This window comes from Botryllus schlosseri, chromosome 7 (genome assembly GCF_051294905.1).
Source record: "Botryllus schlosseri isolate E-star chromosome 7, Bs_hap1, whole genome shotgun sequence".
Lineage (NCBI taxonomy): Eukaryota > Metazoa > Chordata > Ascidiacea > Stolidobranchia > Styelidae > Botryllus > Botryllus schlosseri.
The window spans coordinates 5,943,951-5,957,897 of NC_137242.1; the positions used below are offsets into that span (position 1 = coordinate 5,943,951).

General features: G+C 41.3%; 1 protein-coding gene across 2 annotated transcripts; it reads left to right on the top strand.

Annotated features, from left to right (window-relative positions):
* The first annotated feature begins 451 nt into the window (after positions 1-451).
* LOC145442707 (kinase D-interacting substrate of 220 kDa B-like) lies at positions 452-13,715 on the top strand. Of its 2 annotated transcripts, none has more exons than XM_080320690.1 (10): positions 452-760; positions 3,431-4,077; positions 5,927-6,424; positions 7,038-7,229; positions 7,700-7,999; positions 9,280-9,458; positions 10,708-10,828; positions 11,899-11,983; positions 12,036-12,207; positions 13,296-13,715. In XM_080320690.1, exons 2-10 carry the CDS (start codon positions 3,577-3,579, stop codon positions 13,657-13,659), a joined length of 2,412 nt encoding a protein of 803 aa, XP_080176816.1. In that variant the 5' UTR covers positions 452-760; positions 3,431-3,576; the 3' UTR covers positions 13,660-13,715. The 2 variants fall into 2 exon arrangements, with proteins under 2 accessions (XP_080176816.1, XP_080176815.1); XM_080320689.1 differs by having other exon boundaries at positions 452-718.
* The last annotated feature ends 232 nt before the right edge of the window (positions 13,716-13,947 follow it).

Sequence of the window (13,947 nt, forward strand, 5' to 3'; positions counted from 1 at the left end):
TGGCTCATCCATAGAAAACAATGAACTTTCAAAGAGACATACTCGCGCGCGAGTTGTTATTGAAAGCGCGTGTTGCTGAAACTCGTGTTGTATGCGTCAACCATTCAGAAAGGTTTGCCAGCCGATATTTGTGCGTGTAGGTCGTTTATAGAGCGATAAACTTGCGACCGAATGCTTGTCCGAAGCTTCCAGGCTCTGACATTGAGGCTTCAGCGTTATTAAAGAGGGTTGTGACGAAACAGCCGCGCGATCTATCCCGATCAGCTGTCGGTTTAGTGACGCTCAAGTCCTATCTCATCAGTATCTGCCATTTTATTAAGTATAGATAACTAAGGTATACATTTTTCAACTGTATTATAGTGCAATGAAGTCTAGATATCCCCGAATGAAGTCGAGGCAAGATGTAATAAAGTATCTGCTCAGTGCCAGTTAAAGTTTCGATTATTATCAAGGTAAAACTGACTTACCTATATGTTCAAATCTGATTCAACTGTATTTAGAGCAATGAATTCTAGGCAAGATGCGACTAACACTACGGCAACGCGCCATTATCCGGGACAGCTTCTGAGCGAAACAGATTCTGGTGTAGACTATCTGGAATCTTCAATCTACGCGAGCGCAATTGCTGAGAGCATTCACCAAGCAAAGACTTCGATCACGGTTGGAATTTACGCGAAATGGGGAAGCGGGAAATCATTTCTCCTCAAACATATTGAGAGTGAGTTTCGACTTTGGTAAAAATCACATTCCATTGAAATAAGTAAGTATATAATGATGTCTTCAGTTATCGTTGGTACTCAATTAGATTTAGAAGTAACGACCTGAATTTCTGCTCAAGTACTACTAGTACAAGTATCGATTTCCAAGTAACTAAAAATGAGTATTCTATCTGGACCTAGTTTAGTTTTGGCTAAAATAACTGAAAAATGTGAAGTTGAGGCATCATCGTAAAATAAGTCTTCAAGTATCCTTATGAAGTTAACGTTTCAAAATAGACACGCCCGCGCCTTACCGAGACCTCAAATCGTAATTGCAACCGCAAAACCGCGATAATGACTCATCTTTTATATGACGTTGTGCTGTGTTGTGCTAACATCATAAGTCTCGGCATGGCTCAAATCTCACTTTCCACCACCGCAAAGTACCATTCACCGCTTTTATCGCAAAGGAATAAATGCGTTGATGACCATCATTGGTCCGAGTCCAGTAAGCTAGAAACGTTGTGTGGTGTTAAAAAATGATTTAGCCACCTCTGATGAATATTGCGAACGAAAATCAATATTAATGAAGTTTTGTGAACTGACTATTGCATTGTCTTAACTGACTATAGCTTTATTAAAGTATAGCTAACCAAATTGAATTTCAACCCGTGGTTATCAACCGCCGCCGCCGTAACAAGTTTCTTGGTGGCCCGTCAAATATTATAGAAGTTAAATCTCAATTCCAAAATGCGGGAACTGCACGCTTGTCCAATAATTATTGAAATAAAACATCAAGTTTTAAATTGATTTAAAGACGTTAGGAAAGTTTTTTACCGCATGATGTCTTGATAGAGAGTTCATGGTCTACTTTGGGCGAAGGTCACAATGGTGCAGGTGTTGTACGAAATTGTTTACCAGTAGCTTACAACCTGTTTCGGATCCGGCTTCTTGATCGCTAGGTCGTGGGTTCGATTCCCGGCCGCGTCAGACCAAAGACCTGATTACTGATTAGTAACACTGGTATCCATGCCTTCCGTGCTTGGCGCTCATTTATTACTCGGATAGCATGGAGGGGTGGTGCAAGACTTAGAAAGCCGTGAAAGGCTATATCTGTACCTTCCTTGTCCAGCGGCATATGCACATCATGCACTCATGATATGCATATGCGCAGAACGTGTGTATGTGTATCATGAGTGGGTGTATATGCCGCAAAAACATCAACGACAAAAATAAACTACGTCCTTTCGTTTCGGACAAGTTATACGTGAAAGCTACGGGGACTTTTAAACAAACTTCGCTATATTCCAACAGTGCAATTAGGCGACACTTGGAAGTACTGTATATCACAGGTTATAGCAAATAGCAAAGTCGCATTTCTCTCAAGGGAAACCGAACGACAACAATCAAGCTCGTGGTCTTTAACAGGACTTCGCGAGCTTCGCCTTGCGAAAACTGCAATAGAGCCATTCAAAAATATCTAATAACGGCATTAAATGAAGTTTCAGACACTACATTTGAGTTGCATACATTTGTCAATGAAATTAGGTTTCATTTTGAAGGTTAGCCGGTCCGCAGCATTTATTTTGAAATTTTACCGGTCCGTGAGATCCAAAAGGTTTAGAGCCACTGTTGATCAAGTCAAGAGGGGCATCAAAAATCACCCGTCTTTGGGCACCTCTGAATGATATTGCCAACGAAATTGAAGATGAATGAAACAATCCTTTCCTTGAATACTGCACGCGCTGAAAATAATATTTGCTAAGTCCTTGTTTAAATAATGACATCATATGGTGAATAACCGTTCGTGTGATGGTTGGCACGACACGTCGTATAGCCAAACGTCCACAGTCTGAATATCAGAAATTTCGAGACTGCAGGCCTGTACCGCTTATTGCAGTAATATTTTCACTGGGTACCTCGGCTTTGGCGACTGTGTTGTATCGAGCCTCCCGTTTATACCTTGCGTACAGCGGCGGCCAAAGTAGCCATCGTTGGTACCCAAGTAGTCGTAGTCACTTGATTAAGTAGTCCTACCTACCTACTTTAAGTACTCTGAAAAAGAATTACTTCTTTACTGAGCACTTCCTAGTGTGTAGTCATACCCGTGTGCCATCCGTGATGTACGGGTGTGAACATACACCCGCGGTGCACGAAGCCAGCACCTGTAGGTATACCTCAGACTTACGCCACGTATAAATCAAACGAAACATTTAATATAAATGATGCTTGGACGTGGGAAGATACGAGATGGTCACTTAGGACTTATAACCGCGATATAATTCGGAGATAGATTCTCTTTGCGTACCACCTTTTACCCGTGAATACAACACTATTTTCGTTATGAGTGCGGCATTTCATCCAATTTCGTTTTTGTCATGTATCAGCACGATAAGTAAATCAAGATTCTCCCTGTCCCACTCCCACTTTGTCAAATCACAAATTATTTTAAATCCTTCGTCAGACCTGGCTTCGGAATCAAGACGAACTTGACAACTTGAAGTATAGGGGTGGCGTTGCAAATTTACGATCAAGTAGAAGTATGAGTTTCCAAATAAGTACTTGGTTTTGGCTAGAAAACAGTCAAGTAACATTAAATTTATACTAAGAATATAGCCTACTCAGGCGTATTGTAAGTGGGCAAAATCCACTTCAGATTATTAATGCCAATTTTTAGCATAATTGAAATATTTACTCTCTCAAATTACAAATTATTTCAAATTCTTTTCCAGACCTACTCCGTAGGCTTCAGAATCAAGACGAACTCGACAAAGTACAAACACCAAGAGCCAACTACAAATGTCAGAAATCGAATCGGCTCTTGTGTTGGACATTCGCTTTGTTGCTCACAATCCTTCTCTTCGTTGTGACGGTGATAATGGCCGCAAAACCCGACATATTTTTCCCCCTAAACAACTCGCGAAACTCGAACATTTCACTGACGACGGCCTCACCACGAACAGAAGAACAACGGCGTACTGACCTACTGCGCAGCTTGCAAATAGCAGGTTGTATTCTGATCCCGGTCGAACTTTTGCTCGTGTTCGGGCTCGCATCGTTCGGCCTTTCGTCGAGCGGAGGCTCGCGAAAATTCGAAAAAATCCGAATCTTGTTTTACGCTCTCTTTACGAGGATCCCGATGCAGAAAACTGACGATCCGGATCCGGATTTTTTGCGAAACTCTAAACCCGGAGACGAGATTCTTGCTCTGGCTGCGACTCCGGACATCCGGTTTCCCAGAAGATACGTTTTCGTGAATTTCAAGGCTTGGGAGTACGCGGGAAGCGATACCTTGTGGGCGGCCATCGTCACGAATATTTCGGACGCGATCGAAGCAGAATTCGGGGTCGTGACGTCACGATTGTTCCGAACTCTCTCGGTAAGCGCAGGTGTTTGCGCTATTTGCTCAAGCGATTGATTTTCCTCACACTACTTAAACTTCGACTTGCTCTAGTTACTAGTACTTACTTACTTTCTCACTAAAGTACTTAGAGTTGAATGGTATATTCATGTTGAAATGAACCCAAATATTTTCGACTGACACTCGTCAGGGGTAATCCGCAGCAACTAGTGAACAATTGGAAAGAACATTGTACATCAACAATCGTATCTCAAAATATGACGTCACCAGCATGGAATGAAATCACAAAAAGATAACATTCAATGTCCTATTTTAAGATGGCAGACGAACTCCTTCTATAGACGAAGCTTGGGTCGATGTATTTTGATAAAGGTCGACTCCAAGGCACACAGATGAGAGTGTGAGCGGCCCCTTCCGATGACGCGAAATATGTCATCTAGATCATTTTTTGTCGGACAAGCGGGATTATTATCCAGCTGATGTTTTCCAATGGCAGAGTTTATGGCCTTTGATCGATTTCCTTCCATACTGGTGAAGTCATATTTTATGATACGATTGTTGATATACAATGTTCGTTCCAATACTCTACTAGTTGTTGACGAGTGTCAGCCGAAAATTTCGGGTTCATTTCAGTATCAATATACTATTCAACTGTATATTGAAGTTCTGTACCCCCAGGAAGCTCTTCAAGTACTTAACTATTTACTTTTTGATTGATGTAACATCTTTCTACAGACCAGTGGCTTTGACTTCGCCCACTTACGCTATCCACTCCAGTGGTTATTTTTACTCATTACCTGCTACTTAATTACTTTTTCGGAGTACTGAAGTATGAAGTAGGTTTTTGCCTTCTTCCGCCGGTTACACAACCTTTTCGCGCTTCTACCGGCTTCTTCGGAGTACTCAAGTAGTTTTTTCCCTGTTCGCGCAATTCGTATGACTTTAGACTGCCTCCAATTTTAATTTTCAATTTTTTTTTTGAGTGGTCAATAACGAAGTACTTCTGTTTTCTCAGATTACTCAAATACGTTTGAGCCTTACTGCTATACTCACACACACATCCTTGCTACTTAACAGTTTTCAGTTTTTTTTTTCAGGCGAAACTATCCCCAGTATACCTACTTTTTACTTACTTGCAAATCGCTACTTCTGATTGTACTTGAGTATAATTTTGCGACGCTACTTCCACCCATACTTGAGTAGCGACGATGACTTCTATGACCACCTCTGCCTACTCACACTACCAAAGTCGGTATATAGAAAGTTATTCCAGTGGTTTGCAGTATTTAGGGAAAACTCGTCCTGGAATACTTAAAATTTATACTGACTTTGAAATCTTAACTTTTACTTCTACTGGAATATAATTGTACGACGCTGCTGCTACCTCTTTCTAAGTAGCGAATTTGATCACATGTTGCGACCAACTTGCACTACTTGCTCGGGTGCTTTTACGCAAGTTTTCTTGACTTAACTACGCCAAAATGCAAATATGATCCATCAATACGTATTTTTGCGTACTTTGTAACGAAGAGCTTCTTGGGGGTACATAGCTTCTGACTGAACTGCTGACCAATACCCCTGACGAGTGTCAGCTGAAAATATTCGAGTTCATTTCAATATGAATATGAATATACTATACAATTGTACTTGGTAATCGCTAATCGTTAATCAGTTGTTCAAGCTAAACTCGTCCTAAACCCCTACAATATACTTTGACCATGTCGTAAGGGGTTGCTTAAACGATTACTTAAGTGGTTATGGTTTTAGGCCATTTCCACTGATTACTTCTCAATCGGCATATGTGCAATCTAGCTTAACTCTCGGCTTTGGCAATCTCTGTTCAACAAGTCTCCTTTTCCGTTTCCAGGTGAGTGAAGTCTCCGAAAAACGTGTCTCTAGTCCGAACCGAACTCTCTACATTCGGTTCAAACCGAACACGAACCCGATTGATATCAAACGAGTCATGACGCGGTACGGCGTTGTGACGTCACTTAGACGAGTGGACGAGGCTCCCGATTGGCTGGAGATCGCGTTCTCGACCAACGCAGAAATGAGAAACGCCGCCGATTCTTTGGCGGTTGAGGGCGTGGCCACGACAACCAAGCCCCCGTCTTCGGTCAACCACGACGATATGGTTGACGGGCGAAGTCCTTTGGTGCGTGACGTTGAAGACGCGGGATTCGAAATGACCTCTCCGTCTGAATCCTACTGCTGCAGTCGATTCTGTTCTCACTTATCGAGACATCCGGTCACTTTCTGCAGATTGCCGAAATTATTCTGGTGGATTTTGTTAGCATTCGCGAGTCTGCTCATTCCTGTAACTGCTTACGTTGTGGCGAGCGTACTCTCTATCAGAACCGCCCAGGTGAGATGAGCGGTGCCTTGATTTTGTACATGATCTTATGGAGCTTAATGAAACTAGTGAGCCTAAGTAACATAGTGATCATTACGAAAGATTAATAAACTTAGGAACCCAGAAAAACTAATCAGTCCCCGCCTGATTCTGGATGCACAGATTCGGGTTTTTAGTTATCTAAAATGGGATTTGTTAAATCATCCATATTAGTATAATTATTTTTTTCTCAGTATTCGAATTCAAATTGGAATCCTATTCCAATGTCTCGAGTCCGGATGAGGAAGCTACGAAAGCATGGTTTTACAAGTGGAAAACAAGGAAACTAATGAATTTGTGTAGTTTTTACATTGAAACTAATGTAACTTATGAAGCAAATAACTAGCCTACTACATGACAGTTCTGCTGAATGGTCAAAGCGTACTACTCGATTTCTAATCGAATCAATCAGATTCTCGATTCTGCTCAGCTCATTTTGGTCTTCTCTCCCACGATATCTATTTATGTTATATTTTATATAATCTACATCATATTTTTATTGCAGTTTTATTTTTTAATCGATTTTTAATAATATTTTATATACAATAATACAAATGAATGTTTCAATATATCTTTTCTTCCCCAGACATGGTGGGCCGTTCCCCCGTACGCCCAAGTCCTGCTCTGGCTCCCTGGCCCCCTTTCAGTGGTAGTGTTTGCCTGCAAGTTCGCGTGGGCGCTCTGCCATTCTCAAACGAGACGAATCCACGAAGCACTCGACGGTATCCAAGGCAAGATGGCCTCGCAGCTAGGATTCATGTCAGTCGTCAAACAAGAGGTGGGTCGGCCCCTGCCAGGTTATGTAGGCACGTGAGCATGCAATTCTTGTTTATGTGACTTAAATTCTGGTTTAGGGTTAGATTTTGGTTTGGGTACAAGTATATGTGCAGTCCAATTATTTGTATTATCATGCAAGTTCTCCTTGGCCGTTTTAAGGCAAAATGACAATAATTAGCATAAAATATTTAATTTTTACGCACTTATAAATCGCTACTTCTACTTGTGCTTGAGCAGAAATATGGGACGTCACTTCCACTTCTACTTGACCGATCTCAGTTGTTCATGCTAAACTAGATACAGACCCTTTGAATACTTACTACACCGATGTTTTTATTGAACCGAAAACACGGTCAAGTAGAACTAGTGTTAAAACATAACCACTCGAGTAAGTATTGAAAGTATTTAGAACCAACTTCTTTACTAACCGCCTGTGTTTTGGGGTTATAAATTCGTGAAGTTGTGTTTCAGGTTGCCGTGATGACCAAGCTTATCCGCTGCGCGCGATTCGTGCTGCAGAAGGATTATCGAGTCATAATAGCTGTAGACGACTTGGACCGGATTGAAATGAAAAAAGTTCATTCTGTGCTGGAAGCGGTCGGGATTCTGCTCAGCGACAAATCTTCTCCTTTCTTCTGCTTGGTTGCTGCGGATCCGCGAATAGTCGTGAAATGCGTTGAGGAAAATCTCGGCAGCGTGCTTAAGAACGCGCAAGTGTCTGGCCGGGAGTATTTGAAGAAAATCATCAACTTGCCTGTGTGCCTGCCAGAGGTTGGTCCAGCGGTTCGCAACCTTGTTGACTTCGCGGTACTATCTGAAAGGGAAAAAAGATACCCACCACTATGAGTATACTGAATGTAGGATGTTGCCAGCTATGATGACTAAAAAAGGTCATCAACCTAGTCATATAACTCTTCAGCCCCAGATTATGGTGGCGGTGATTAAAAAAGTCATTATTCTCGGCCAAGCCTGTGTGATGACCTTTTTCAGTCACTGCAATGGTAGTTGCCGTAGCAATGATATTATATCATAGGACGTGATGGTAAATTCACAGCAAATCACCGCCATCGACGACTTTTTCGTATGAGCTTACTCGACTCCAGTCACTTTGCAAAAATGACTTGACTTGACTCGGCGTTTGAAAATGTGGATTGACTCGTGATTCGGAGCTAAATTAACGAGTTAATTCCAAGTCGTCCAGTAATGTAAGTGGATTAAATCGGTGAATATTCTATTTATTAATAATATTCGCGACACGCTGCAGTGGTTCTCGACCTTTTTGACTTCTCGGCACTATCCGAAAGGCAAAAAAAAATTGACAGCACTCCAACACTATGAGTATACTGAATGCAGGATGTTGCAAGCTATGATGACTGAAAAAAGGTCATCAACCTGCGTCATGTAACTGTTCAGCCCCAGATTATTATGGTGGTGATTAAAAACGGTCATTGTTTTCGGCCAATCCTGTGATGACCTTTTTTAGTCGCTGTAATGGTAGTTGCCGTAGCAATGATATTTATATCATAGGGCGTGGTGGTAAATTCACAGCAAATCACCGCCATTGGTACTCGAATCTCCGGTTCAATTCCAGGCAGTAGCATGTTCCGAAGTGTCGGAGATTTAACCGGGCTCCTGCTCCCCTACTTCGCTGTTCATACAGCGCCCTTACTAAAATTCTTTGCCGTTGACGTATACAGGTAGAGTAACATAAAAACAGCGTCAAGCAGATTGTCCTAGATATCACGATCAAAACTGTTACCTATATGGATTTTGAAGCGACCTTATGCTTGGTCGTTTCAGCACCTTCCTATCTGTTTATTACATCTCGTTGTGGCTCGTGTGTCACATTGTATATCGTAGGTATGTTTAGCAGATGCAAATAACAGAACTGCCGATCAGGCCTTAAAACTCTATAGTACGGATTCTACTAACATCCTCCTTGTCCTTACCAGTAGTTATATGTCGACGGCAACCCTCTTAACTTTTTTTCTCTCGGTATCCTTGACCTGTCCTATCGGCAATCGGTACACCAGCAACAACCCTATTTTCAGTGTAACGAGCCGATCAAGAAAAGATTCATCGCGGGCCTGATCGACCAATCAGACGGCACGTTCACGTACGCGCGCCAACACGCCAGAAACGTGTCCGTAGCGGATGTGGCGTCAGATCAAGATCAAGTAGACGGGATTTGCAAAGACATCGGCCGAGGCAACTTTCTGTTCGCTTGCAGGTATTGACATTAACTCTTCTAAGATGACTGGCACTACTTACTGACGTGGTTACGCTTTAACACAAGTTCCACCAACCGTTTTTAGGCAAAATGCAAAAAATCGGTCTTCAATACTTGCGCTTTCACTTACTTGAAAATCGCTTAATTTATAGCCTACTTGTACTTCAGTAGAAATTCACTACTTATACTTCTACTTGACAGAAATGAGCCTAAGATACTTTTATCCTGCTTGGAATCGCTATTCGTATTTATATAGAAACAAATAAGACCTCGTAATTTGTACACTTGAACAACTATAGAACTTTTGTGCTGGTAATGTAATTCTAATTATAATTTGTGAAATGTTTCTGTGCTCTAAATCTAATTCTAATCTAATTTGTGCAGTGTGTTTATATGCCATAATTTTAATTCAATCTACTATCTGACTTTCCTGTAAATGCTACAGGGGAACTGTATAGTGCGAAACGATGCATGCTTGCTGCACAGGCCTTTGTCATTCCCATGCTCTATGACAGTGGTTCTCGACCTTTTTTTAGACACGCCCCCCCCCCCTTTATGATAGTGAAAAATGTCGCGCCCCCCCTTATCGTCATATCACAAAATCCAACCGGGATGCTAGCAACCCCAACATATTGTTTGATGGCATGGAAGGTTATGACTGTTGATGAGAGGATTATAAAATATGAAAATCGGTCTGTATATAGAGAAACACGCGTGAATTGGAGGTAAATCGCGCCGAGCGCGAAAATTTTTTTAGTTGACCGTTTCTTCGCGCCCCCTTCAGATGCTTTCACGCCCTCCAAGCGGGGTGTTCCCCCCAGGTTGAGAACCACTGAACTATGAACTATGAATTTACTAACGCGATTCAATGCCTAAATTTCGCAATTTCAGTAATTCTAATTATAATATAATTTCGAAGAAAATTATGTATCTATAATTCTAATTTTATAATAATTTGGAAAAACTGAAAATGTTCTAGTTGTCCAAGTCGACTCGAGTCAAGATATGAAATAACTCGATAGGACTCGTGACTCGAAGGTAGTGACTTGTTGTCAACGCAACGTAAATTTCTACTCAAGGAGAAGTATAGTCCTTTCATGTAGTGAGTATTCCTGGCGAAAACGTTGAGTAAATGTAGACTACAATCATAACCACTTATGTAAGCAGCGAAAGTATGACAGAACCTGCTGTAGCACTCTGAAGGGCTGTATAAGTATTCCAGGCCTTGTTTAGATGGCGCATTTTTCAGGAGATTTCTCTACGAGGACGAGGACCTTCGACGGCATATCCATGGCAACGCGCGGACTATGAAGAGAATTTTCAATGTCATCTCGATGACATCGTGTCTCATAAACACCATCGTGAAAAAGGTGGGCGGTCCCGGGCAGAGTTTGGCGGCTGTGGATAATGATCAGCTTTTCCGATTTATATTAGAATTAGAATGATAGCTACACATTTTTACCAAACAGAATTTGAATTCAATTTGTAGCTACACAGTTCGATTTTTTGCTGTGAAATAGATAAGAATGATAGCTACGCAGTTTCTTCCAGATTAGATTAGAATTATAACTACACAATACCCATTTTGCCAAAATAAATAAGACTACGCAGTTTCTTCCAGATTATATCGGAAAAAGAATTATAGCAGCACATCTTTCCAATTTAGATCAGAATTGGCATTACCGAATTCTCAAAAACTTGGAAATTGAATTCAATTTATAATTTAAAAGAAATGTAACAAAAATTAAGCTCAGTTTATATCATTCAGTGTCCATCCTCATGAGCAAGAGAACGACAAATGTCTGCACAACGAGTTTGTCTCGTGCCAACTATACAGTCTCCCATAGCATTTTCAGGAAAACAATGAATTATATTCGAATTAATGTGCATAGAATCATTTCACAAATCAGATTAGCAGAAGATTACCGGCATTGCATTCTAATTAGTCTAATTACTTAGACAAGTAGAATTATTCAAGTCTGGACTCGAAAGTTGAGTAGCCAAGCCAAGCATGTCATATTGGTTAGATAGTCTTCTGCTACATGAACGCTGACATGTCTTAATTAAACACTGCATGGTGCCCCGAGTGAGAATATAGGGATTTTCGGCGTTAGTGTCGTCGTAGTCTTCTGCTACATGAACGCTGACATGTCTTAAACACTGCATGGTGCCCCGAGTGAGAATATAGGGATTTTCGGCGTTAGTGTCATCGTAGTAGCCTAAGAATCGTTAACCAAATATAATAGTGTCAGCGGACATGGCTACTTAACCGGAGAGTCCTGTACTATCGAAAATATCTTCAGTCCATGGATATTGCTCAATACATGACGTCATTTAAATCAAAATGAGAGCCTACATACATTTTACAAATCAGATTACTGTCATTTCGCTCTAATTAGGCTGGTTATACAACAACTAAAATGATCTAGTTTGGTTTCAGCAAGAGCAGCTTCAGTTCCTGCGCTCTAACGTGAATGGAGATCAACTCGACAAAAGTCCGGCCGTCGAAGGATTCCCGAAAATCGGTTGGTAACTTTCTTCGTAACAGTCCTCGATTTTAAATTTACCGCCAAACAGTTCGCAGCGTAGAACTGGCCAAGAAACTCGTGCAATGGATCGTGCTGGTGGACGAATGGCCCTACAGGACCAGTTTCATCGTTCAGGTTGTACTGGACGCCGACCAGCGAGAAGTTGCTGGGTTGGTTGACACTAGGATACCGAAAGATACAACCATTGCGGAGATATATAGGTGGGTGTTTGAAGACTCGTAATGCTCTCTTAACACTGATACCATACTTGATCTCAGCTTTGGTGTCATTTTAATATGTTTACTGCTCAAGTTACGTATGACTATTCACGTAGAGAAAGTGAGCTCTTAGCATGTGTATTTGCATCAAAACGGTGATAAACGAAAAGCGAACTCACCTCAGAATTATACCGCGGTATGAATCGAACATAACATTTCAATCCAAACTATTATTAGAGATTAAAATAAGCATAAATGTAGTACGAAGGAAATGATGTTCAGTCGCTAACAAGCTTGGTGAAATATTCGATCGACACCCTGGGAACGTGGTTTCCGAAATCTGAGGTAGGTTGCGTTTCCATGCCTCACCTTTTGCGTGTGAATGCACATGCACACTCTTCAATAAGACTGTGTACCTGTTTGATGCAGGTATAATCAGTGTACTCAAAGGTAGTGTGGAGAACGCACTCCAATTTAGCAAAACAGACCAAAATATATCCTCAGTGACAAGGAGCACGAGGCAAGCGCCATATGTTAGGGGTTGCATTTAAAACAACTGTTTTAAACAAATGCTACTTCATAAAAAAATAAAAACAAGAAAAAGTTGCACAATTTGTCGTAATAGTGTAAATACTTGATATACTAATACTAATATTGGACTGTTGAATAAGCAATTATCAGCCGGCAATATTTGACGTAGATTTTCCCAGCCCCTAAACCCCGGGATGTGCCATCTTTTTGACCATAGGAAGAATTTTCTCAGCTACCACCAGCTTTATCATTTCGATCGTTATCCAAATTTCACAAAAATATTAGCAAATTGTTAAATAAGATACGAATTAAGTGGCAAATCAAGAACTTTTCAAAGAACCATGTCGTATCACCAAAAGAGCCATAAAAGCTCGCGAACCATAGGCTCACGACCCCTGTACTAGAGTACCGAAGATAACTACCTTGACCGCCTCTCGTGTCATGACTCGCATGATCAGTCTTCTGTTATCATTGCATGATGTACTTCATAATTAACAGCGTTTTGTATTTAATGGTTGTCGATTTTTGACTAATTTGGTGTTTTTTAATCTCTCTCTCAGGGATCGAGTTGAAAAACGCGTTCAAGATTCAAACGAGACTCTCTCGACATTAGACGGCGACCCAGACCTCTTCCAGACCTACCTCCTGTTGCTAGGAAACCGCGGATTCAGAAAACTCGACATCCTTTACCTGCTGAGACTCACAATCAACTTGGACAACAGCATCCGCAGGAGAATAGCTTTGCAATTAACCCCGCCCCCAATGCCCACCGACAATATGCCAATCGCCGACGAGAGGCGCGATGAAGTCACCACTATCGTGAGAGAAGGCGGGAGGAGAAAAATCAGTTTGAAAAGTTTTTCGCATTTTATGAACGGAGAATCGCTAGACGACGATTGCGACGAAGCGGAAACCACGTGCTGATGTCACTATGCTGCTACAATTATTAGTAAATTATGCAATAAATTACCGAACAAAGACATTATAGGACTTCCCATTTTGGTTTTGTGGTGCTGACAAAGTCTAGCGTTAGTGCTAGGCACAATGAATCGAGTACTTGGATCTGAATCGGGCATTAACTCTGATTCAGGCTAACCGAGGTTTGGAGGCTCGGACACTGGAAATATACTGCAGAAACTAATATTATTCGTTTACGCACGGTGTGAAGGTGTATATTTACGTTACTTGAAATAGCTCCCACCATCCGACTTT